The following is a 25,416-nucleotide window of genomic DNA, read 5'->3' as shown; positions in this document are numbered from 1 at the left end:
ATCTCCTCTGAGGGGGCTTTTTTCTACGCTAAATAAGCCCATCTTTCCCAACCTCTTAGTATGAGAGGCCTTCCCTCCATCCCTTGTAATAATCTAGTTGCAGTTTCCTGTTATTTTGGGCCATTTCCTATCACCACTGGGGTCTATAACCAGGTTCTGTTGTGAAAGACTCCTTGTGAGGAGACGGCAGGGGCTCATGACTGGGAGTCACCACAGCGCTGCTCAGTGAGCTGCTGTCAGTACACGGGTGAGTCACGGGGGTTCCCGGATTGAAGCACCGACCAGACTCCCTCCTTCCCCGCCAGGGTCACATGATTTGGAGAGCGGGGGGCAGGAAGTTGAGCAGGGAGGTGCCGCCCACATCTACCATTAGTGAAGTCAGTGCGGAGCAGCAACAGGCAGGAGACGGTGCAGCAGAGGTGAGTGCGCGGCCTCTCGGTGGCGTCTCCATGGGAAGGCGCCATCGCTCTGCCCTGGCCGGAGGGCGCCGTCTGGACGACGGGTGGAGCCGGGCAGCGGAGCAGGGCGGGCCGGCGTCCTCCTCATCATAAACGCGTATAATAGATGGCTTCTGTGTGATCTTTCCTGTGCAGACACGGCAGCAGGATGGCGGTGGAAGGAGGGATGAAGTGTGTCAAGTATCTCGTCTTCCTATTCAACCTCTTGTTCTGGGTAAGTGGCTCTGACTCTCCGTGCTGCCCACAGAGGACACGTAGTGATCGTGTGATGATCCGTCTCCTGCGGCCATCGTGAGCATGGCTTCCTGTGTGGTGGGGTCACATGTGCTCAGCTGGTGGCCGACACCTACAGAGTGATGTAAAGCTCGTGTCCCCTGGAGGGCGATCAGCTGCTCGGCCTTGGAGCCTGCGGCTGCCTGTTACACAGTGATGCCCCCAGAAAGGCTGAATACTATGGGGTCTTCAGTACATGGATTGCCGCCCTTTACTCTGCTGGCGTCATCGGTGCGATTCTCATCTGATCTTCATCATTGTGGTGAACGGCTGATGGGTTTTGCCTTTCTGGAGATCTGAGATCTATTGTGTCGCTAAAATCAGACTAAACTCTTATGTACAAGAAACTGTGAATTGTAACTTTTCACAAAGGCCAATGTGAGTGGTCGGCACCATGTAATACGTGCTCCAAGGCTTCCCTGGCCGTCTGCTGACCCCAGGCCTCAGCTGCTTTTCAGATCTTGTCATCTGTGCATGGTGGCTTGTTGTCCATTGATGGTATATCCTTAACATAGGTCGTCAGTATCTGAGGTGACACCCAGCACTCCACCGATCAGATGTTTCCGGTGTTGGAGTTGTTCCTCTGACAGAACAGAGGTCGGTGGTCCTGCACATCTGACCCTATTGACTTGAGTAGGTGGCGGTTGCTTTGTACTTAGTTGCAGCCATTATTCGGACGCCAAAACGGTTAACAGCTGATCAGCTGGAGTGCTGGGTGTCACCGTCACTGATCAGACATTGATCTAGCCTAAGGATAGGCCATCAGTGTTAAAGCCCCAGAAAACTCTTTGAAAAGATCAAACTACTTATTCAATAGCTGAAGGCTATCTTTTCAAGTTTTGAAAATATCCCTGATCCATAGGATGGGGCATAAGGTCCTGATTGCTGTGGGTCTCGCTGCTGGGACCCCCACCCATCCTGAGAACCATGGCTGTGAAGATCCCACATGTGAATGGAGTTGTGGTCGGCCATCTGCATCTCCTTCCTTTCACTCTTGTTGTTAGAGCTCTTGGCTGGTCTTTGGTGGTCCCATAAGACAGAATGGAGCGGCGGTGCACCTGATTGACCAATGCTCCATTCACAATGAGGCTCTTCAGACCCCTGGTTTTTGAAGTCGATGGGGGTCCAAGTGATTGGCTTTTTCCCGTTAATAGGGGATAACACTCAAACCTGGGAATACCTCTGTAACTTGGCAGATCAGGCATGTTGGTTAGGTGACTCACTTTGGGATCATTTATTTTCTGAAAGGGAAAAGAATGGGACAGACTTGTGATCTCAGTGGCTGTATTTTGAATTTAGTTGATCAAACATTGCTTGACTCAGTGTTTGCTGAACGGTCATGAGTCAGCCGGTATACACGTTAGATATTCGTCATTAGCGGTTCTTCAGGGTGGCCAGATGTTACAATGGCCACTGCTTACCCTTGGAGAGTATGTTTAGTGTAGGACAACCGTCTGTGATGCATACACTTGGGTGGGATTTTGCGCTGTGGTCACCACAGGTGTGGATTTATGGCTGTGGGCAGCCAGCATCGGCATAGTCTCACTTCTTCTTTTCCTCCATGTGAATTGTTCCTCAGACTATAGATGGTTAACTGGGCCAATGCTCTCTTGGAGAAAAAGCTAGAAACGTTCCTAAAACCATCCTCTGCAAAATTCCAAATAACGTTTGTTATAGTTCAAATATTCCCTTTCGTCAACTTCCATTGCCGCCAACATTGGGGAACAGTCTGGTTGTAGAAGTGCGCCGTGTTTGCCCGTTTCCTCACAATCGTCGAGGTTCACTGATAAATCCGCCATGTAGAATAGGTGCAGATCCCTGTTGCTCCCGTGACGCAGTCAGAGCTGAGAGTGGGTGTTAAGCGAGAGATGTTTTTCTGGGGAAGTCAGCTGGAAAGGTTACACCACGGCATCAAGGTTGCACAACTGTTTCCTTTTAGTCCAGGGCTTATAATTATCCAGATGTAGCAGCTATATTTATTTGTTTTACACTTTTTTGCTCCTCTTTATATAGTTTCCCTCATGGATGGATCTTGTGTAACCCTTCCCTTGCTCTTTACCTTACATAATTGCTGTCCTGAGGCCTAGTCTTAACCCTGTACATATGTTTGTGTATACTGTTTTGTTACCCAGCTGTTTGGTTTGCCAGAAACTGGTTTTCAGCCACTGTGGAGTCTGTTCTTGGAGATCGAGAATGTCAAACTCTAGATTCTTCAGATAGTTGTTATGCTCTTTTTAAGTGACAATACCGGTAACGCTAGTCTTAAGATTGAATGAGTTTATTGCTTTACTTTTACCATAGGTTACTAAGTTTTCTAACTACGTCTTTAGACTTGCGGTATATACCAGTTGTGATATCTATTTCAGGCGAATATCACGTTCTGAACTTGATCTACAGGTTTTGCTGAAGCCTCTAATGGATGTCTGTGTTGTTGGTTGGAAAGATGCAAGGAAAGCCATAATCATGTGGTCTTTGGATTCTGGCCATTTGCTTACTGATTGGCTGTGTGTTTTGGCAGTGTATTGCCTCTATTTATATCTGAGATTCTTGTGTTTCTCTTGCGATTTGTCTGTGCTGGATATAGGCTGTTTTGTCACATATTGCTGAGATATTTAGCTGACCTTCTATTGCAGGTATAAAGTGACAAGTGATCCTAGCTGCAGTTTTAATCACAAGAGCAGGATAACAAAGGCTTTGTTCAAAACGGGCCCACACATGTCCACAGGATGTATGTGGTATTGTAACTCAGCTGCGCTTAACTCAGTTGTGCTGAGGTTCAATACAAGACACAATTCATTAACTTATATTCCTAGTGGAACTTAAATAAGCACATCTGAGCTTTACCAATCCACCTCAATCTGTATGTGTAGTGTAATATACTCACCTATCAGTCTCCTCCGGTATCCAGCGCCATGCCTCTTCTGAGTGATGTGAGTTCAGTATGTGCAGTATCTTTTATATTAACCTTTTTGAGTCAGAGCAAATATAGAAAGAGGTGAAAGATGCAATTTGTGCTATCATAAACTGCATAATTCTAGAATCATAGATGAAAAACACTACTGGTTCAAAAAGGCTTCCACATATCATATTCAAGAGCTCTATTGTAAAGGGGTATGCTGTATAAGGCTACAGTCATGTAAAATGTCCGTCAGCAGGTCCAACCGTCTTTCAGCTCAGACTCGCCCATTATCTATGGCGATCCATATGAAACTTGGATAGCTTTGTACTTGAGACTTTTCATCCTCATTCACTAATCTCTTGCTAATAATCAACAATGAACAAGTTAAAACTGCCTACCTCAGCTAGCTCTTAAATTTTTTTTGTAAATGCAATACAAACACATGATTTAACCCCTTAATGACCGTCAATACGTCTTTTCACTGACCTGCGATATAAGACTATCATCCCCATACAGATGACAGTCCAGTGGCTGGCCACTATAGCCAACAACTTGCTGCATCAGTGTTTGCACCGTCCATATCTTAACCCCTTATATGCGGTCAATAACGACTATATCATATAAATGGTTACCAGTGTGGGAGCTTCCTGTTTAACCCCATCAGCACCCTGAGATCATGATTGTGTGGTCCTGATGTTTGCCATGGCAATTCACAGCCAAATAGCAGCCTTAGTCTCCCAGTTATAGCGGCCTGTTCAAAATTCAGTGACATTTAGGTGGTAAAAATACTTTTTATTCCTCAAACATGTGAAGGGTTAATAAACTACCTGACAGCAGTTTTCAGTATGTGGAGGGGTGCTGTTCTTAAGGGTATGTGCACACGGAGTTTTTTTTGGCTCTGCGGATTTTGTAGTAAAAACCGCAGATTAGTCCTGCGGATTTAAGTCCTGTGGTTTTGCCTTGCGGTTTTACACCTCATAATGGATGAGGTGTGAAACCGCAGCGTTTCTGCACAAAAGAATTGACATGCTGCGGATTGTAAACCGCGCGGAAAAATCCGCAGCACGTGCACAGCGTTTTCCATTGAAAACAATGGTACTGTACAACGCATCTAAATCTGCTGTGGATCCGCAGAAGAATCCGCACCGTGTGCACATGCCCTAAATTGGTATCACTTTGGGGGTTTTCAACATATAGGACTCCAAAGTCACTTCAAACCTGGATAGGTCCCTCAAAAATTTTTTGTAAATTTCCATGCAAAATTGCTGCTACATTTTTGAACATCCTAAAAGGCTAACAAAATAACATATTTTACAAATGGTGCTGATGTAAAGCAGACATGTGGGAAATGTTTATTAATGTTTTTCTATGGTATGACTATCTGAATTAAAGGGATAATCATTCAAAACTTGAAAATTGTTGTTTTTTTTTTTTTTGTCAAATTTCTGATGTTTTGTGTGTGTGTGTGTGTGTGTATATGTATGTGTATGTATGTATGTGTGTGTGTGTGTGTGTGTATGTATATATATATATATATATATATATATATATATATATATATTCCTAAATTTGCCATTATCATGTATATGTAAGGAAAAAGTCTCAATCAGGCTAGTTTCACACTAGCGTTTTCCCTGCAGCGCATGGCGCCGCTAAGCCCCGCCCCCTGCCGACTCCCTGCCCGCCCCATCCGGTCATCGCCGCCTACTAGCGCACATGGGCGCTTGCAATCTGCACACCCTATCTTTAGCATAGGGTGCGCTAGCAGGATTTTGCTGTGCGCTGTGCACTTTTGAATGTGCGCCGAACGCAGCATGTTGCATTTCGGCGTGCGCAGCGCACGGCAAAATCCTGCTAGCGCACGGCCAGCGCACCCTATGCTAAAGAGAGGGTGCGCAGATCGCAAGCGCCCATGTGCGCTAGTAGGCGGCGATGACCGGATGGGGTGGGGCTTAGCGGCGCCGTGCGCTGCAGGAAATAAACGCTAGTGTAAAACTAGCCTCACTGGGATTTATTGAAGCATTCCATAGCTATTACCACAAAGTGCCACTGGTCAAATTTAAAAAAAAATGTCTGTCACTAAGGGGTTAGAAAAAGTTGTTATAGATATAAAAGAGAGACAAAGATTAGCAACAAGTTCTCCCTGTGTTTTGCTGGGTTTCCTCCCATGCTCCAAAGCCCTACTGACTGGGGATCCCTTTAAGAGGCCTGGGGTCAGTACCAAAGCGCACTGTGGATTTGCCCTTGCTTCCATACCAATGATCCCTTTAAGAGACTCTGGGGTCCTCTCTCCCCTTTTCCAGAGTTCTGTTCCTTTAAATTTCATGTACTGGCTGCTGCGACGGATCCGTCCAAAAAACAGAATCTGGTGCATTAGTTTTTTGCAAATCTGCAACGGATCTGTTTTTTTCACACTTGACAGTCTGGTATGGAGGATGTGTGATGGGGATATAGGCACTGGAGGGGGGATTCATTTGTCATGTGCTCGGTGCTCCTTTTTGAGGGGCAGACAATGGCTGGGAGCTTATGTTCCCAGGGACGCTAGATTTCTCCCACCATGTCAGTGTCTGCTGAGGTGTTGTCAAGTGGGAAAACTTGCTCATAGCAACCAATCACAGCTCAGCTTCTTTTAACCAGCTCTGGTGAAATGAGAGATGCTTAGTGACAGTTTGCAAGGAAAACTGTTGCTCATAGCAACCAATCACAGCTCGGCTTCTTTTGAACAGCTCTGGTGAAATGAAAGATGCTTTGTGATTGGTTGGTGATACACACATACATACATTCAGATATGTGTACACACAGCTATTGCTGGTACTGTAAATTACAGCTTATTTGCATTTTAAAAAAAAAAAAACCCTGCATGGGGGAAAATGCCCAGCTGATTCGGATCTATCTTGTAAAAGCGAGAACTGACCTTGACGGGAAGTGCGAAACCATCTATAATGGGTGTAAACAATGCACGTTTCAGATTGACTTTTATTTACTTCCTGAATGACAGAACTGTAGTTAAGACATTCAATCTTCGCAAAAAAGACTTGCAGTACCCTGATCCAACTGCCATGCAGGTAATCCATGGCTGCCACCAGTGCACTGTGAAACTACCTGCGCCATCCCCTGTACCTCTTCTGATTAGAAAGCCCTGCAGTGTCGTTACATGCGTGAAGTTGCAGGTGGGTGGCAACTAATCGTGTTTCTGGCAGTGGTACAGGTAATAGGAGGATTGCAGTACTCTGGTCCTGAGGCCATGAACTATTAGGGTCCCACAACTTGATTGGCTCAACTGTAGAATAAGAAAAAACTGCTCTTTATTTCCCTGATTCCTGAATTCACAATCTACTCTGCAAAAGAAGCTTATATCATATATTATTTTTTTATTTTTTTTTTTTTCCCCCACCCTAGAACTGGATTCACATCTACACTGAGTACTACCTCTTCTTTCTATGTGCTAACTGAGCAGTATTCCATTCTGGTGTGCATGTGATGTGTATGGGAGATGACCTAGCAGTCTTACCTCCAGCTCAGTCGAATCTAAATTAAAGGGACGCTATTCTTAACAGACCCTTCTCAATCTCTGATCACTTGTAAAATAACACTTTTATATTCACCAAGAATGTAGGCTCTGGCTCTCCCAGGGATTGTATGACATTGGCCGCAGGGACCGCGTGACCACCAGTTGTCGCTTCACTCACCCAGCCTTCAGATGACTGTCAGACATCTGGAGGAAGTGAGATCAGCAAGTACTGGAAACCCATTCTTAGGGATCTGCATTTTCACCACTTTCCCACTACAGGCTCAAAAATACTGACCTGTGGTCGTCTTGTGCACAAGACTCCTTATTCCGATTAGTTAGCTGGAAGTACAGCTACACTTTAAGATGTCTTTAAGAAAACCTTGAAGTTGTCCACTACTTGGGAAAACTTCTTGTCATGCCCTAATAAAATAAAAACAAAATGCTAATACTCTTCTGTGCCGGCGCCATTCCCACGGTGTCTGCACTCGCTCTCCCCGAGGCTCCCATGTGGTTGTTGTGACACGTGAGCCCAGCGCTCTTCTGTCGAATTGAAGATGGATCAGCTGCAACAAAAGGTGGGGACAATGAGGCCAGCACTGACTAGGTGCCGGGGTCACGTGTCCCAACAACCTCATGAGAGCCCCTGGAATGGAGTATAGGCTCTCTTTTAAAAAAAAAAAAAAAAAAAAAAAAAAAAATCATTGATCTGGGCCCAGCATGAGGTATAAGAAGGGGTTGTCCTAGTAGTGGACAACCCTTTAAGGTAATTTCTAGATGGAAAATCCACTGTCTGTTATAGTATTTACACAATTATTCACATACTACAGAAAATCTTCTGTAAAAATTGATTTGCATGGTGGATTTGAGACTCGCAGCATGCTAACTTATTTACCCTGTGCAATGCTTATTAGGTTAAAAATATATCAAATTTTACACCATTTAAAGAATAAGTCATTGCATTGCTGATCTCTTGAAAATGAAGACTCATCAAGGCATGTTTTAGAAGACAGAAGCTCTAGTGGAAAGAAGACCAGATGACGGGCAGAGGGTGAATGTTTGGGTTTTTTTTTGTTTCACAAACGTCTTGTAGTTAAACGTAAGAATGTAAGTCGGGGATTCCCTCAATTTTGGTTCTTAGGGATTGAGTTGGAACATTCAGCAGATCACTAGGCTGGGTCCAATCATGGGTGTTATAAGACGTCCCTTAATGAATTCTCAGTATAGTATGTATTACATTTTGGAACACCATTGATTCCTTGCTTCTCTACATGAGGTGTTGCATACAAAATATAAATAATTTGTCATGAAACTAACAATTACACTGGTACAGACAGGAGAAGGCTCTGGTCTACAGGATAATTGAGGAAGGAGACAGTAGGTGGGGGCTGCAGCAGCTCCAGTGGTGGTATTGAGGTGGCAACATTGAAAGGTAGGAAGGGACCTCAAAGGGTACCGTTACACTCAGCGACGCACCAGCGATCTCTACAACAATACAACCTGGTAAGGATCGCTGGTGCGTCGCTACATGATTGCTAGTAAAAACACAAAAATTGAGCTTGGTTTGAGTTGATACACATGCAGCATATAAATGCATGTTGACATTGGCCATAAAACCTGCAAAAGACAAAGTGAGCAAAAACCCTGCTGTAATTAAATAAGTAAAAGCAAAAGTGCATCTAAATAGAGTTTTTAGTAATACTGTTTTTGGTCAAAAGTAGCATGAAAGCCATCCCACCACGACACAGTAACTCTGTCCGGGATAGTCCTACACTGTCTAATATTAAAAACCTTACCTTGTGTCAAAGTTGGTCGCTAGTGAGCTGTCAAACAGACAGATCGACTCAACGACGCAGCAACGATCCAGCGATTCGTATAACGACCTCGGCGGTCGTTGCGATCTTGTCACACAGCAGCTATTCTGACGATTCACGTCTGCATCCATGAGTTCGCCCATCGGCGTCAAACACAGCGATGCATGCCGGCCAGCGGGACACCAATAATCAAAAATGGCCTGGCACATTCGGTCGCCGCTATGTGTCACGCGTAGCGAGATCACTGAAAAGTCACCGATTTTGTGATGCAACAGCGACCTCACTACGTGTGACACATAGTGGCGACTGCCCCCCCCCCCCCCCCCCCCCCATGCGTCACATGGGGGGGCTGGTCGCCGCTATGTGTCACACGTAGCGAGGTCACTGTTGCATCACAAAATCGGTGACTTTTCAGCAATCTCTCTGTGTAACGTGGCCTTAAGTGTCCAACAAACGCCACACACACACCTCCATAAACCATCTCAGACAGATGTCTGTCTAGCCTCTGAAGACTTCCATTGAAGGAGAACTCACCATCTCTCATGGTAGCATGTTCCACTCATTGATCACCCTAGTTTTTTTGAATCGGTATCTTCACCCTTTTGGCTTCATTCCATTGCTTCTCATGTTTCCATGTGCAAATGAAAATGTATAGGTGGTACTAGAAGCCATGGGATTTTTTATTTTTTTTTTTTTTTTTTCTTGCCCCAGGCCAAAGATATAGATTAAGAGTAGGCATCCCAACACACGAATAGTTGGTGTAAGCCAACTGACTATCCCAGCATCCGGTCTTATCTTCATTAACTTCCCCTTATTTCGATGCACATAACTGTAACTGCATACTTGTGGTTCTTGGGTCTTTTTGTTTTTTAATATACAAAACACTAACGGCTAACACATTGCTTAGGTCGCTGCTGGGCACTTTACGCCTGATCCAGCGTAGGAGAAATGTCAGTTATGTGAATATGCCCTTGAACGAAATCATGCAACGCGGTATCTCGTGACTCTGAAATCGCAGGCTACATAATCTAATGATCTCTTATGGTACTACACTGCGCTGGAGAGGCGCTAATGTTTTCCATGTGTCGGATTTTCTGACGCTAGTTGCACACAACACACTTGCCATAAACTTCCATGCAGGTCGTGTTTGTGCCTGCTACTTAGCATAACTCAATATGAGGTTGTGTTGTTGTGCTCTTGTACTGTATTTTCAGAGCATGATTAGGCCATGTGCACACGGAGTATCTGAGGTATTTTTACCTCAGTATGTGTAAGCCAAATCCAGGAGAGGAGCAATCAGAGGAAATGTGTAACAGGAACACGTCGCCACTTCTGGATTTATCACCCACTCCTGGTTTTGGCCTACAGATACTGAGGTAAAATACTGACCAAATACTCCTTATGGCCAGAAACCCCTTAACGACCGCCGAGACGCCTTTTCGCGGCAGAAGTTAAGGGCATGTCACACTAAGAGATCGCTATAACTAGTGACGTAATAGCGATATTGCTAGTGATATCTCTGTGTCTGATACTTACCTACGACCGGCTCCCCCGCTGGTTATCGCTGATCGCGCGTGAACGTTCAGGACTGTTTCTCGTCGTCAGCTTCCTGCGGCGCTTCCTGCTGTGACGACGAGCGACGCGTGGAGCCGGGCGGGAGGACGCAGGATCGCCTGGTCTGACAGGTAAGTAGCGACCCCCGTCCCCAGCGATGTCGCTGGTGAGATCTGCCTGTGTGGCAGCTCACTAGTGACCACTTAGCGATGTACCAGCGATCCTGACCACGTCATATCGCTGGTCGGGATCGCTGGTACATCGCTAAGTGTGACAGTACCCTTAAGGGTACTTATTCCTCAGTGCCACTTTTCAATGGCGCTGAGAAATAAAGCTATAGCGCCCCCCCAGCGTCAGAAAATCTCTGGGTTCTCGACTACCCCCAGTAGCTGAGACCTCCGGAGAACATGATTCGGGTCGGTTTTTACTGACACCAGTGTTGTGATCATCGATATTCACGGATAACAGCGACCGCAAAAAAAGGCTGATTCAGTCCGATTTATTTCTCTCTTAAATGTTTAACTACTCTGTGTGATATGGCTCTCTGACTTTTGGGCACAAAAATTAAGCTTGAAAACTACAAAAAAATTTTCTTTCATAAACACAAGTCATATGGAAGAAATTTTACCACTAACATAGTACAATATGTCACAAAACAGTCCCAGAATCAGTGGGATCCGTTGAAGTGTTGCACAGTTGTAACCTCATAAAGTGGCAGTGGTCAGAATTGTAAAAATTGTCCTGGTTATTAAAGGGAACCTGTCACCTGTTTTTGCTGATATAAGATGCGGCCACTGCCTTTCAGGGCTTATCTATAGCATTCTATAATGCTGCCTGCGCACTGCAGTACTTTGCTCTGCCCTCAACAGGGCCAATAAGTACGCCTGCACAGGAGCGTGATGTGGGGGACTATGAAGCAAGCAGGAATGCTGTAGTTAAGCCCTCAAAGGCAGTGGCTGCATCTTATAGCGGCCAAAACAGCTGACAGCTTTAAGTGCCAAATTGGTTCTGTCACTATGGGGTTAAACCACCACTGGCTGCATGTAAATGGTGACTTTAATGGCCAGTTTAGCCCAGCTGATTGTTCTGTGTAAATAACATCCTGTACACAGAGTATCATGTTGCTTGTTTACACGGGATGGTGGGCTGCTAAACAACTATTTTAAGCCAGCTTTAAAAAAACATTGCTCCCAATCAATGAGCGAGCTTGCTTGAAAATTAAAAAAAAAAAAAAAAAAAAATTTGCTGTGTAATGTCAGATTGCAGAGTGAACACGCTGCCCAAGGTTCATGTTCTTGAATATTAATAGATTAGTTCTCAAAAGCAGAAGCTGTCCCTCCACAGCGCTGCCTGCCTGACTCTCATATGTGACTAGCAGCCATGATTTCCGCGTTCAGCGCCTGGTGACTGCCTGGATCAATATTTGCCAGAATGATATAAAGCAGCTGGAGCTCACATTTATGTCTATTAACCACTTGGTGTCTAGAAGGCAGTGAGCACTCCTTTTTATATGGGAAAGATGTATATCTTTGTACCGTTTTTCATTTTTATATGTAGATTGTTTTATTTGTATAGCACCAACCTAGTCCGTAGCACTGTGTTGGAAATTGAATTGTCCTGGGTACTGCATTCTATAGAACTGGTGCAGCACGTGAAGTGTTGGAGATGTGAGTAGGAGATTGGGGATGTTAGACTTGGGTCATTAATAAAACATAGGGTGGAGCGCTTTGTGGGAGAGTGATAATTTCATGTTGCAGATGTGCAACGACTGGCACAGGGTTTAAAGTGTAGTTTCTGAATCCATTTTTCTTAGTTCTCCAGTTGTTCATACTTGTTGCTCGTGTCCAACATGGCTATAACATGACCACAATTCCATGCAGTCAATCTGTTAGAACAGTCGTTTAAGGCCCGTGTACATTTTACAGTGGCCATTAATCTGTTGCTTCTAACACTAATGACCCCATCGTTCATGGTAATTGGGTAATGTGAATGGGTTGGCGACTGAGCTGTGAAGGAAAAATGCACATTTATCTTGCAAGTAATCGTCTGAGAAATATTCTCGCTCGTCTTTCAAAAACTGTGCAGTTGTGCTGCCACAGATATATTGTCCCAATTGCGTGGGCTCTAGAGCAATCGTTCATATTTGAAGCTGTGCTATGTTGGCTTCGTCTGTTCTTGGGGACTTGCTTGTGGCACTGGAAGTTCAGAGCTCAGTGCACCCTGTTTGAGAGGGTTTGTGGTTTCTCACGTCCTACAGACAAGATTTATGTATAAATTTTGTGTGCAAAGTATGACTTGAACTAGCACTGACCAGATGCCTCTCATGCTTCCACAATGTGACCTCCTCATACATGTTGGTGGGCAGGGGTTTAATGAGAAACTTAGGGAAAAAAAAGTGTTTCCTTGGGTTTATCATCTGTTCCCCTTATCAGTTTACTCTGAGAGGGGTGCAGAATGGATTCCTTCAGGACAACTTAAATTTGCCTTGAACATTAAACTAAAAATCCGAGTGGTCCTCTGCTCACACTTTGCATGGCCCCATAATGTATTCCAGCTGTTACAAGGGTAATGTCCAGCAGAATGTCGGACAATCTGCTGTTTGCAGGAGGTCTCCAGAGCGTCTCTCGCTTTTTGAGACTCTCTCCTTTAATTGGGGAGGGGAAAAAAAAACCCTGCCTCTTCTTTCTAACCCTATTATACTCTATATAAAGCTGCAAGTCCTTGTAACCTCCTAAACGTCTACTTGTGAATTGAGGGGGGAAAAAGGGAATGTCTGGTCTTGGGGCATGTGACTGCAATACGAAAAGCATATGATCTCACAAGGCCGTACTCTGCCAAGGATGAGCTCATAATAGTTGGGTTATTTTAGTGAACTGCCAGCATTATTTCAGCTAGGACTTCTTAAAGGGGTGGTCTGAAATACAAATTATTTTTCATCCTAAATGCCTACTTTCTAATATTATCTATCTCTATATTTTAACTATTTTGATAAGTCTGAGAATCTCGGTGCATGCTGGGATATTCAAAGGAAGTGTCGTCAGGGGTTAGAGGCTGCGGTGACGTCACTTGCAGGGCCTTACAACACGCACTTACAGCTCTGTTACTACTGAGCTAGCGAGAGCGCACTCTGTGCACATCAGTGACCGCAGGGACTAGCCCTGAAGTGAAGGTCACTTACACTTTCAGGGAGGCGGTAGGGACTATGGCAGTCACCGCAGACTCTGCACCCCCGTGATGCTTTGAGTGTCCCAGCATGCACTTGGATTCTCAGTGTTATCAAAAGGGAAGTAAAGTTAATTAAAATATGTACTGTATTTTGTGGATAAGACGCCCCAAATTTTGAGGAGAAAAATAAAAAAAACCTAATAAAATGGTGCGTGGAGGAGTGGAGCATTGCCACAGACAGGGATGAGGGGGTGTTTAGATGTGTGGCATGCCGCTGCGGGGCTCTGCTGACATTTTGTGAAAGGCCAGAGCCCCTGCAGTTCCATGGTTTCCTATGTGGTGGACTCCAGGAAAATGGCTGCGGGGGGGGGGGCGGCGTATGCACAGATGGAGATCTCGGGAGATGAGAGCTTAGCGCTGATATCTAGGTGGCGAGATCTCCATCCATCGCCATTTTCCTGGAGTCCACCACATAGGAAACCATGGAACTGCGAGGGCTCTGGCCTTTCGCAAAATGTCGGCAGAGCCCCTGCAGCGCCGCCGCCCCCCCCCCCATCCCAGCCTGCAGCAACTGTACCAGTAAGGTATATCAGCATTATAAGACCCACCCTCATTTCCCCCCTAAATTTTGGGTGGGGGGGTGGGGGGGGGGAGAGTGCGTATTATCTGAAAAATACGGTAATTGAATCATAGAATGTTAGAGTTGTAAGGGACCTCCAGGGTCATCGTGTCCAACCCCCTGCTCAGTGCATCGAGCATTGAACCATTAGAAAATAGATTAGGTTATGGCATTTAGGAGGAAAATAAGTTTGTTTCGGTTCACCCCTTCAACCTATAAATTATTGAATGCTCTCAATATTAAACTGGTCCTCTACTCCCACAGTAGTTGCGTTACGACCCCGTAAAATGACTGTTGGACAGCTGTCCGCAGACTGTGTGGGGAACAGTGATGCATAACGCTCCCTTATTGCAATGCTTAAAGCTGTTACGGTTTTTTTTTAAGTTCATTAACCCATTCCCAACTGGTCTTTTATAATGTGTGTGTGTGTATATAGAATTAAAAAAATCTGCACTAGGACCTGGTATAAACATGCTATCTCATCTGAGTGTCTTCTTGAGGGTCACTGCCCCTTGGCTAACTCTATTAATTACATGAATGGTGGAAGAAGGAAGAGCGGGTCCAAATCTTGGGGTGGGGAACAAAGCTGGTTCAGGAGAATAGTCATTAGACCTGGCAAAGACATTTATGGCAATTGAGGAGTCTCTTGAACGAGCATGTTGCCCTCCTGATGTGACAGACTGGTCAGTGGTGGTTGCTTGGTGTAGCATAGAAATAAAGGTCTGACTCCATAGCACAATGTTTGGCCTATGACTGACAAGTCATGTGTGCCCTTGGTGGGTTGTTGGGCGATAGGGTGTGTGTCTGCTTTGTAACATTAGCCTCATTTTAGATAAGGCACTAGGTAAATGTTTGTTTGCAGATCTCTGGGTGTTTCGCGTCTACAGTAATGATCCATGTGTCACGTCCTCCTTATTAAAGGAACACTAAACCTACAAATGTTTTAAATAGAAAAAAATGGATTTTATTCTCGCTGTTGGACTAACTTGATGACTATTTGGTACGTTTTTGTTTTTTTTTATTTTTTTTAATTTCAAACATAACATGCCAAAAGGAGACAAAAGCCGTAGCTGAAAACGCCAATGACACAACCTAATTGGTTCAGAAAGTCTGCAACATCCCATACTAATCATGAAAACTTATCCTTGGTCTGCAGCATTTTGTGCGTTACCCTGAAACACTCTTGCAGGAATCCTATGGAGAACATAAGGGTTGGCCTACTAATTTCCTCTTCATTCATGCCACATGGCCGAAGGAACTAGGCTGCTTTGGGACTCTAGAAAAATCTCTGCCGTCATTCTGCAATGTGCACACTGTCACGATTCCACAGCATTGAATGCTGAGGGAAGATGACTTTAGTTGGTACTTGACCACAACTGTGTAAATTGCTTGGTGGTCAGGTGGCTGTATGATCCTCCGTCATCCTGGAGGATCAGATCAAAGAGCACTGACATCGGTGCAGAGCTGGAGATGAGTGTCATTAATGTCCTTCTCACATCCTATGTTGTCGCATTGGACACCATTTGCTAGTGTGATTCCAGCCTTAGTGAGAGAAGCTGGTCACATATCCTGCTTTATTCTAAGGCAGGATTTACACTCTCTGATTATCATAAAAACTCCTCCTAATAATCAGTCATTGTATACAGCCTGCTAATTGCCTGACAAACAAGCAAAATGTCAATTTGTGAACTGAGAAGTTATTTTTACCAGTCTTAAAAAATCTTCGCTCACGGCAGCACATCATCCTGTGTATAATGGACAACATGTGCTACCGAGACCAAAGCCTGCCAATCTTACTGATCTTCCTGTGCGGATCATAAGCGCGGTCAGCCTGTCTAAGGTGGCAGTCGTTTCATAGCCTTTCAGCCATCAAGTAGCTGAATAGCTGTCATTTTACTCCATCAGTTGGGCAGGGGGAATCTGCCCTTAGAAGGGGTTGTCTTTACGGATAATTTAACCATAGACAAATCAACCGTTCCTGAATCTTGCTCAACTTGCCGCTTGTTGTTGGATTGTATCTTGTTGATATTGTTGTAGTTAAGAGAGAGAGCGGTCAGCCGAGCAAGCTTGTTCACAACAGGTATTGGCTGTGTATGGCCGCCTTTTTAGATGTGAGGATTCCAGTGTCTCTTTATAAGGAAGCCATCACGTCTGGTATACTACTTGCATGCAGATGTATTGGTAATGTGCAGGTTGGTGGCGTTTAAATTCTGAGTAGCCAGCTTACTGGAGCAGCAGCTGCAGGGAGAAGTTATATTCTTCCTGCATCCGCTTGTTTCCAGTCAAGGGGTCTGTGCACAGAGCTGTCAGTCACTGCCTACTGTACAATGAACATGCAGTAATTGCTCTGCAAACACCCCAGGCTGTCAGTGCACAGGGAAGAGGACTGTCAGCAGGCCAGGAAGCGATTTGAAGCCACGCTCACTTCCTGAGAGATGACTATAAAAACCCCCTTCGCTACCCCTGCCCCGATGACTGAGCTGCTGTTGGGAGTAACCTTAATTTTCTCCTTGTAGCCACTGCTCCATAGAGCCTAGCAGACATGATTTAACTACCATTTACCTGCTGATTATCGTCATATCTGCAGCTGAATAGTGTTTCCGGATGTTACGAGTTCCCTTTAAGGTTCTGCAGGTTTACGTGTCTCTTATGCAAGGACCATCTCTACTGAACAATGCAAACAAAACCGAGCCCTTCTCCAGTCTGGGTGTATATTTGCTTCTAAGGCAAATGAAAGGTTGGGAAATCCATTTGATTGGGGGGGGGGGGGTGGCGGCGGCGGCAAGTGATTTCTGCACATTGTGTCAATGAGTTATGCGTTCATGTTTAGTAGCTGATGTATGCATTTATTGTCCCTGCCTTCATCTGACTTTTTGGTGTGGCTTTTTTTTTTGTTTTTTTTTTTCCCCCTCCAGATTTGTGGTTGTGCTCTCATAGGACTGGGAATTTATGTGCTGGTTCAAATGCACAACCCGCAGGTATTTAAAAGCGCCGCCATATTTGGGCCCCCTATCGTCATTATTGCAGTGGGTGTGGTCATTTTCTTCATCTCCTTCTTTGGCTGCTGTGGAGCTGTAAAGGAGAACTACTGCATGGTCACCACGGTAAGGACACTTCTCTTCGGTTGTTCTGGATTGGTGGTGTAGAATGATGAGTGTTATATATCTCTGCCATCTTTTTATTCCAGTTTGCGGTCTTGCTGGGTTTGATATTCCTGGTGGAAATCGCAGCTGCAATCGCTGGATATGTCTACAGGAATCAGGTAAGTCTCCCCCTTATTACTATAGCCCCATTTACCTAGTTTTCACGTACATCAAGAGATGGCATATGGATCTCTAGACTCTTTTTAGTCCTGCGTTGATGGTGAAGGCAGAACACACTGATTGGGGCTAACTTGGACAGAGGTCTCCCTTTATGACAAATTCACAGTTGTGCCCTGTGGCCCCAGCACAGACCAGCAGTGTGTCTCCTGGCCTGAATTCTACAGTCACCTCTATGCCAATGAGCGTCTTGTATGCCTATGAGGCTGTTATTTGGGGGCAGGAGACTACAAAACGCAAAGGCGGCCTAACTCTACTGGAAATGCTTGAGCATTGTTCTTTGGATCAAAGTGGGTCCTAGATCTGAAATCCCCAGTGATCAGCACGTTGTTTACCTGTACTATTGAAGAGGGTAACTTAAACCTGGCACAAATAGGGCGAAGCTGTCACTGTACCAAGAAATCGGTGGCTTGCAACTGATATTTTGTGGTGGTCGTGTCTATGTAAGGTTTTTATCTGGCTATCTAAGAAAACTGGCTCCTAGAGTATCTAACTAGGGACTACATTCTCCCGCAAAGTGTCCATTTAGCAGCAGTGTTGTATATTGTGCAATTCTTGTCAGGTTTAACGTGTTGTCCGAGCATCTGGGCATGCTCGAATAATGTTTGAGTCCCGACGGCTGCATGATTCGAGGTTGTTAGACAGCCGCTACACATGCAGGGATGGCCTGTTTGTTAGGGAATCCCACATGTGTTGCTACTGAACAGGCCATCCCCAGGGACACGAACATATTTGAGCATGTTCAAGATACTGCTCTAACACCAGTGGTTGTTATCCAAGCATGTTTGCTGATCGTTACTAATCTTCATATTTGAAGGGTCAGAAAGTAGAACATTTAGTCGCATGTTTTCAGTATGTAGAGGAAAGTAAGCCACCAATAAGTCATGACGGTTTTCCTTGATGTTTGGTTGGTAGAATTGGGCTAGCCCTGTAGTATGTTGGTGTATGGCCTAAAGACCCTTTGCCACATGGGGACTGTCGTTGTATAACTTCATGTGATTTTAGAAGGGCGAGTGTGAATTATACTATTAGGCTGCAGAAGATCCTGAGTCCATCAGAGGGAAGAAACATTTTCTTATAAGAGGGAGCCACTAAGACACTGTCCATCTCCTCTACCAAGGGTTTTGTCTCTCTCCCAACAGTGGGCAAAAGGGAAGGAATTGATCCCATAATTTACCTTGGGATCCCTGACATTCATCCAGCTCATCCGTTGTTGCTGCACCAGATTCTTGAATGAGTCTGATCATATCAAGTACTTTCCTGTGAAATGTGAATTTTACTCTTTATTATTTTTTTTTTTTTTTTTTTTAGTTACAGAGTGCATTCACGGATACCATCACAGATGGCCTGCAAAAGTACAATAAGACTACAGAAGCAAAGAAGGGAATTGATGATCTGCAGAAAGGTGTAAGTTATGGTTGCCATTCTGATGAGCAGATTTATATTGGTCATCCAGAGCAGAAGCTGCTGATATGGAAATGACTTGGATCTGACTTAAGGAATCCTCAGCTGAAGTAAATGTATCATGGCAATATGGATTAACGAGAGATGTAGACAAGGTTGTCTCGTTTAAAACTCTTTATTATATAAAAGTGTTAACCCTTTCCTGACATGGCAGACTCTTACAGGATGTAGTTCCTGCAAGATGTTAGTGTAAATTCTGCTGCTCATGGAATTGCAGATATTACACTTCATGATCAGCAGAAGTCCAGCAGTTTTCCTGCCATCACAGAAGAAAAATCCAATCCTGGCCATTTATTCTCAATAGATGAAGAAATCAATAATATGCCAAGATTTAATTGGCTGCCAGTGATTGCAGTGTACTGTGCAAGCAACCAATACCTGCATGTTCTCTTTCGGGGCTAATGTAAAAATCGGCTTTTATCCAAAACAATGTAGATTAAAGCATAATTGTGTGTGTTCTTTTGTATAAAAAAAAGTGATCAAAGATTTGTACCCCAGAAATGGTACTAATTAAAACCATAACTCTTTCTGCAAGGAAAAGCTTTTACATAATCCTTTTAAATAGTAAAAGTGTAAATATAAGTGGTGGGTGTTTGGGGAATTCAGATTTGTGACTTTCTGGCACGATTTGACAGTCACATATAGTGACTGCTGACTGTAGACTTTCCGTTTCAACCTAGACAACCTTTAATAAATACTTCTCACTTTGTAATGGTGAGATCGCTGCCAAAGGTGCTGATCCTCCTTGGTAAGACTCTGCTCTCGTGCACTCACCAGCCCTCGCCTCTCTAAGGCAGACTAGTATGGGGTATGTTTTTATAAACGAAGGGCGAGCAGAAATGGAAGAAATATATATTGTGTATCTTATCAGACAATTGCAGAACTTGATTTGCTGTGAATCCCGGAAAGGTTTATACTATTTACGGTACTTGAAAATTTTCCATGTTTTTGTAATGTCCTTCAGGGAACTTTATTAGTTCAGAATATGTCCATGTTATTGTATACCTACAACTTTCTGCTTCCAGTAATACCGAACCACATTGTCCTCTTCTCCAGTTCAAGTGCTGCGGTGCCAATAACTTTACCGACTGGAAGAACTATGACCCATTTAAAGGCACAAATGACGTGCCCGACACTTGCTGCAAGGAGATTACTCCAAACTGTGGCAGGAACTTGACCAACATTTACACTGCTGTAAGTATGGACAGATGCACTTTTTTGGACTCTTGGTTTTCGGCATAGGTCTACTTTAATACAGGAAGGATATAAGCGACTTCCAGACACGTCCCAAGTAAAAGCATTATGCTTGAAATCCAGTGTGCCCAACTATCTGCTCCATTTGAATAAAATGGGGTCTGGACCAGCTATGGCAATGTGACCCGCCAGCTTTATTGTGCAGTTGTCATTGGGGTCTCCCACAATGCATTGCTTTCACGGAATTGTCATAATCGGCAGCAGAATTTTGAATGACTTTTTCCCTTATTGGGATAATGAGATATGTAACTAAAACTGCACTAATAAGTAATGCATTTGCTAAGATCTCCAAAAGTCAGAACAATTTCTGAAATGGGGAAACTCAAAAGCCATGTTTGTAGCAGCACGTTCCCTTTCATCCAGGAGTGCCCACATAATTATACTGTTCTCCCACCCCTTATCATACGTTTAAGTGTAACCATTGTTCTAATTTTTATTACATAAATCACTCCAACTGAAAATAAGGGACTTTGTGGTATCTTATCAGTTATCTGCTTCAATTTTGGCAGAGAAAGATCAGTCATTCTCAATTCTGGGGTAAAATCTGTGTATCGTGAAGACTCTCCCATTACTGAGGCCTCTTTCTCACTTGAGTCTTTTAACGTCAGTCCCAAACATACAAAATTTTAAACAGATCTGTTGCAGATTTGGAAAAAACTGATGCACCGGATCCGCAAGTGTATGAAATTTAAATGAACAGAAAGAGGGTGACACACATTCGGTGGCAATGTCCATGGCTCCGTATCACTTTGCAGTCTCCAACAGACTGTCCCTGCACTGTGATCCTAAATGTCATTTTGCTTTATCCTTTTGCAGACACCCAGAAGGGAGTCCACATTTGCTGCAGTCCTTATGGGAGCTAACGCTACTCTAGGTTTTCATGGCAAATGCCAGCAGCTGCTCCCCCTAGTGGTTTTTTAAATGTTGCAAAAATCAAAACTTTTGAAAATAATTTTTCATGGTTTATATCATTAAACATTAATACTTAAATACATTTTTCAATTGATGAAAATGGAGTAAACATTTCCTGTAAGACCACCCCTCCACCCCACCTTCCTTCACCCTTACACATCAGGCGCGGGCAGCCAGTCACACAGGCATGGGTTGGATCATCTGACTTTAGTCTATCGTGTGTGAATTTCAGACCCCCCCCCCCCCCCCCTCACTTGTTGAGATGAGTGAGTGAAACGTTCATCTGTATGGGGCAGTCGGAAGAGATGGCTGACAGCTGGTTGCTCATTTTTGCCTTTGGCTTTATGTATAAGGCCACCCTTACACTTGTTTGAGGCAGTCTGATCATTGAGATCTTGATTAAGTTATCAAATATAGCATGGACTTCCTACCTCCTTCATTAGGCTTCCTTTACACTTATACAATAAAATCAATGGTAGCAATAGTACAATGTGACTATGGCCCTACAAAAGAGAACTGCATTCATGAACCTATATGACCTACTGACTGTATACCAATCACAATGAACAAGCAATCTCCACTGTCTGCATGCCTTAGATGCTATCCAGAGACATGGCTGAAGTGGTGAGGAGGTGGCACACTTTCTGCTGCTTGTCTCCATGCTATTACAAAAACTTCCCCCTACAATAGCCAACGTCTCCTGCCACGTCCTTGCCACTTCAGCGCTGTCCCTCCGTAGCTTCAAATTGCACCATTACAGCTGATGTATATGAGGTGTGATGTGTATACAGCCTATAGGTTCATGTACGAAAATGTCATTCTTGTGTCTGACCTGCCAGAAAGTAACTTGCACGTCTGTGGCTCTCGTTTCCGCACATAAATTGTCTTATGAGCCCCTATATTTTAGGATGGCAGGTTTTCTTGTTCTACTTCAGTGATGACGCCTTAGAGAAGATGAGCACGGACAACAGAACTTGGTGATGGCTACTATCCATTAGATCATCTGTTTGTTTCTACAGCTTTCAAAAATCAATTGCAAACAAAGATTTCCCAGTCACAAAAGTCCATAATTCTGAATAGTAATGTATATAGGACATGAATGAAAAATAAGCTTTATTACTTTAGTGACTGACTTTGGTACTTCTGCCTACTCTTCCTTACGCAGGGTTGTGTGCCTGCAATAGAAGCCTTGTTCAAAACAAACATAGGCATCATCGCTGGAGTTGCCTTGGGCATTGCGTTCTTCGAGGTGAGGCCTTATTTTCATTTTAAGGGGGCTTTTTCTACACTTGCACCTTTATCAGCACGGTCTGAGTCTGGTGATAGTCATAGCATGGCGAATCAGAAACTTGCCGGTCATACGTCTGACTTGGGAGGGTGCTAGATGAGGGACTACCTCTTACCCCAAGATCAATGTCTTATTGATGCAGTAGATCTATAAAATTGTGTTTTATTTAGGAAATAAGTGAATATTTGTCCTTCACTATGCAGTAGGAATATGCAATAAAGGACAGTATGCGGCATGAGACTGTAAGTGGTTTTAAGTTGCATTAATACTTTGATTTTTCTTTCAGATCTTGGGGATCGTCTTTGCCTGCTGTCTAATGAAGGGAATCCGCAGTGGATATGAAGTCATGTGAACGTCTCCAGTGTAGAAGATTACGCCGTGCTGTCACTTCCTCCGTCGCCATATTAAGCTACACGCTGGCCTGTGCTGCATTTGAATGATTTGCAACCTTTTTGCGTACGCCAGGCTGTAGCTTCATAAGGCAGTGTGTTATTCCTGTGTGACTTAAATGCTCTGTATCACTAGTTTTTATGTGTTTGTGGGAAACCTGTAGCTGTCACGTCTTACTCGCATCTTCCATATATAATGCACATTTTAGCTACAGATGTTCCTACAAGCAGTTGTAAAGTAACTGAGTTAGTTTCTCATTTTTAACGCTTTACCAGTCTTGTTCAAGACAACTCATGGGGGAAAGAATCGTATAAAAATAGTAAATACTGTAACATTCCTTCAGTGCCTTAATGCAATATTTTTGCCAATGCCCATAATGGAGCGGACTATATATATCTTCAATGCAGAAGAAATGTAAAAAGTGTATGTAAGTTGTGCCATAAGTGCTGCCAAGGGGATGATGTCCTGTAATTTTTGCAAATAGCATGTGCTGTCAAACAACTTAACAATTACTGTCTAACCTTCTATTTCTACAAAATGGAAAATTTTTAATGCCAATAATAAAGTGATTAGAACGGCTGTCTGACCTGAGCTTGATCCGTTCACTTTAGATATAGTGACCTATTAATGACTGCCTTCGTCTGAAGACTTTGGTTCCCAATTCATCAAGGCTTTCACTCCAGCATTCTGGCGTAAAAGCTTTGAAAAGTCAGAAGTTTAGGCACAACTTAGAGTTCTCGGTAAAACGTAGTGTTTTTCAAGTCAGTCACTCCTAGCTGTGCCAAAAATGGGCAGAAGTTATTACCCCACAGCTCGTCTAACTCTTGACAATCTGTGGTGATCATGACTAAGGGGGTGAAGTCACCAGAAACGCGTTGAGAACGCAAGCCTTGTTTTTCTGTGCTGGCCTTTTAACCTCACCTTTGAATGGACTAAGTGAATAAAAGGATTCGTGTTTTCACTACATCGTGGAGCTGAACATTCCTTTCTTCATTGTACTAATATAAGCTCTTTGACACAGTGGTCTCGTGCTCTGATGTCCAAGATGCTATTTCTGGTGAGCTGGATTTTTCTATTGACTTTATAACATCTCATTCCAGTCCCTGACTGTCTTAACATATAATATACGTCATCCCATGAAGGGTTGCCAACTTGATGTTTTATTTTTCCTGGACAGCTTACCAAAAAATCAGATGCTACTTTTTTTTTTTTTTTTAAAGACACCATAATAAATCAGTACGACTGTAAGCGATACATTTCTACAGCCCATAACTCTGCTATGAAGAAATTGGCTGCATTTGCTGTAAAATTATGATAATTACAATCAAAATCCAAGTTTCTTCAGCTCCAAAAAAAACTTCACGGACGCCTTGCTTTGTCTTTCCAGAAAAGAAAAAAATGATCTGATTATATTCTTACAGCAGATAAAATTAAATGCATATTTATAGATGCGATCATGCTGCAGCGCAGGTGCCTGCCGAAGGTGATACTTTTACATATATTTTGGAAAAAAAAATTATATATAATAGGGGCTGGTCAGTAGGGTGACCGCAAAAAATCGATGTCGGAATTTTGTCCGTCTGGACCCCACAAAATGATTCCCCTTTCCAGATATTGAGAGAGCCAAAATTTGAGCTCGATCAAACGACGTTAACCCGTGCCGCTCGTCGATCAAAGTTTGAAAAAATCCAAATTGAGGTATTTTATGATTTAGGTATTTTGCATAGTCTGTTGGGCTATAAAGAATGTGACAACAACATTGCAGAAATAGCCCTGACCAAATTTTCAAACCATTTGTGGTATTTGAATGCAGAGTTGGTGGGATTATCGTTTTTTGATCCCACCATTACAGACAATGAAAAGTTGTTAATGGCTAATAAATTGCTCAGTAGCACAGATGAACCATCAGAGCACGCTAACCTACATGAGTTGATAATTTTACATAGTTATCTAATCTATTCTAGAGCTTTTGTTAAAGTAGTTTTTGAAACGTCAGAATATAATGCTCGGCATTTGCTTACAACTTGCAGGACATATTGCTTTTGTTCTTCATCTTTTGTCAGAAGGTCGTTAAAGTCGGTTACTTCCTACCTCTTTTAATTTGTCTTTCCTAACTTTTGGATTTACAACCCTAGCGTGCTCTGATGGTTCATCTGTGCTACTGAGCAATTTATTAGCCATTAACAACTTTTCATTGTCTGTAATGGTGGGATCAAAAAACGATAATCCCACCAACTCTGCATTCAAATACCACAAATGGTTCGAAAATTTGGTCAGGGCTATTTCTGCAATATTGTTGTCACATTCTTTATAGTCTAACAGACTATGCAAAATACCTAAATCATAAAATACCTCAATTTGGATTTTTTCAAACTTTGAGCGACGAGCGGCACGGGTTAATGTCGTTTGATCGAGCTCAAATTTTGGCTCTCTCAATATCTGGAAAGGGGAATCGTTTTGTGGGGTCCAGACGAACAAGATTCTGACATTTTTTTTTT

The 25,416-nt window shown here is 43.6% G+C and overlaps 1 protein-coding gene across 1 annotated transcript; it reads left to right on the top strand.

Moving 5' to 3' along the window:
* Positions 1–243: 243 nt before the first annotated feature.
* CD63 (CD63 molecule) lies at positions 244–23,497 on the top strand. Its single transcript, XM_073563455.1, has 8 exons — positions 244–419; positions 594–672; positions 17,206–17,394; positions 17,478–17,552; positions 18,922–19,017; positions 20,131–20,268; positions 22,406–22,489; positions 22,815–23,497. Exons 2-8 carry the CDS (start codon positions 607–609, stop codon positions 22,878–22,880), a joined length of 714 nt encoding a protein of 237 aa, XP_073419556.1. The 5' UTR covers positions 244–419; positions 594–606; the 3' UTR covers positions 22,881–23,497.
* The last annotated feature ends 1,919 nt before the right edge of the window (positions 23,498–25,416 follow it).

Source organism: Dendrobates tinctorius, unplaced genomic scaffold (genome assembly GCF_039654945.1).
Source record: "Dendrobates tinctorius isolate UK_male_01 unplaced genomic scaffold, ASM3965494v1 ptg000388l, whole genome shotgun sequence".
NCBI lineage: Eukaryota > Metazoa > Chordata > Amphibia > Anura > Dendrobatidae > Dendrobates > Dendrobates tinctorius.
The sequence above is the reverse complement of the archived record's forward strand: the minus strand, read 5'-3'. Positions and strand labels throughout refer to the sequence as shown.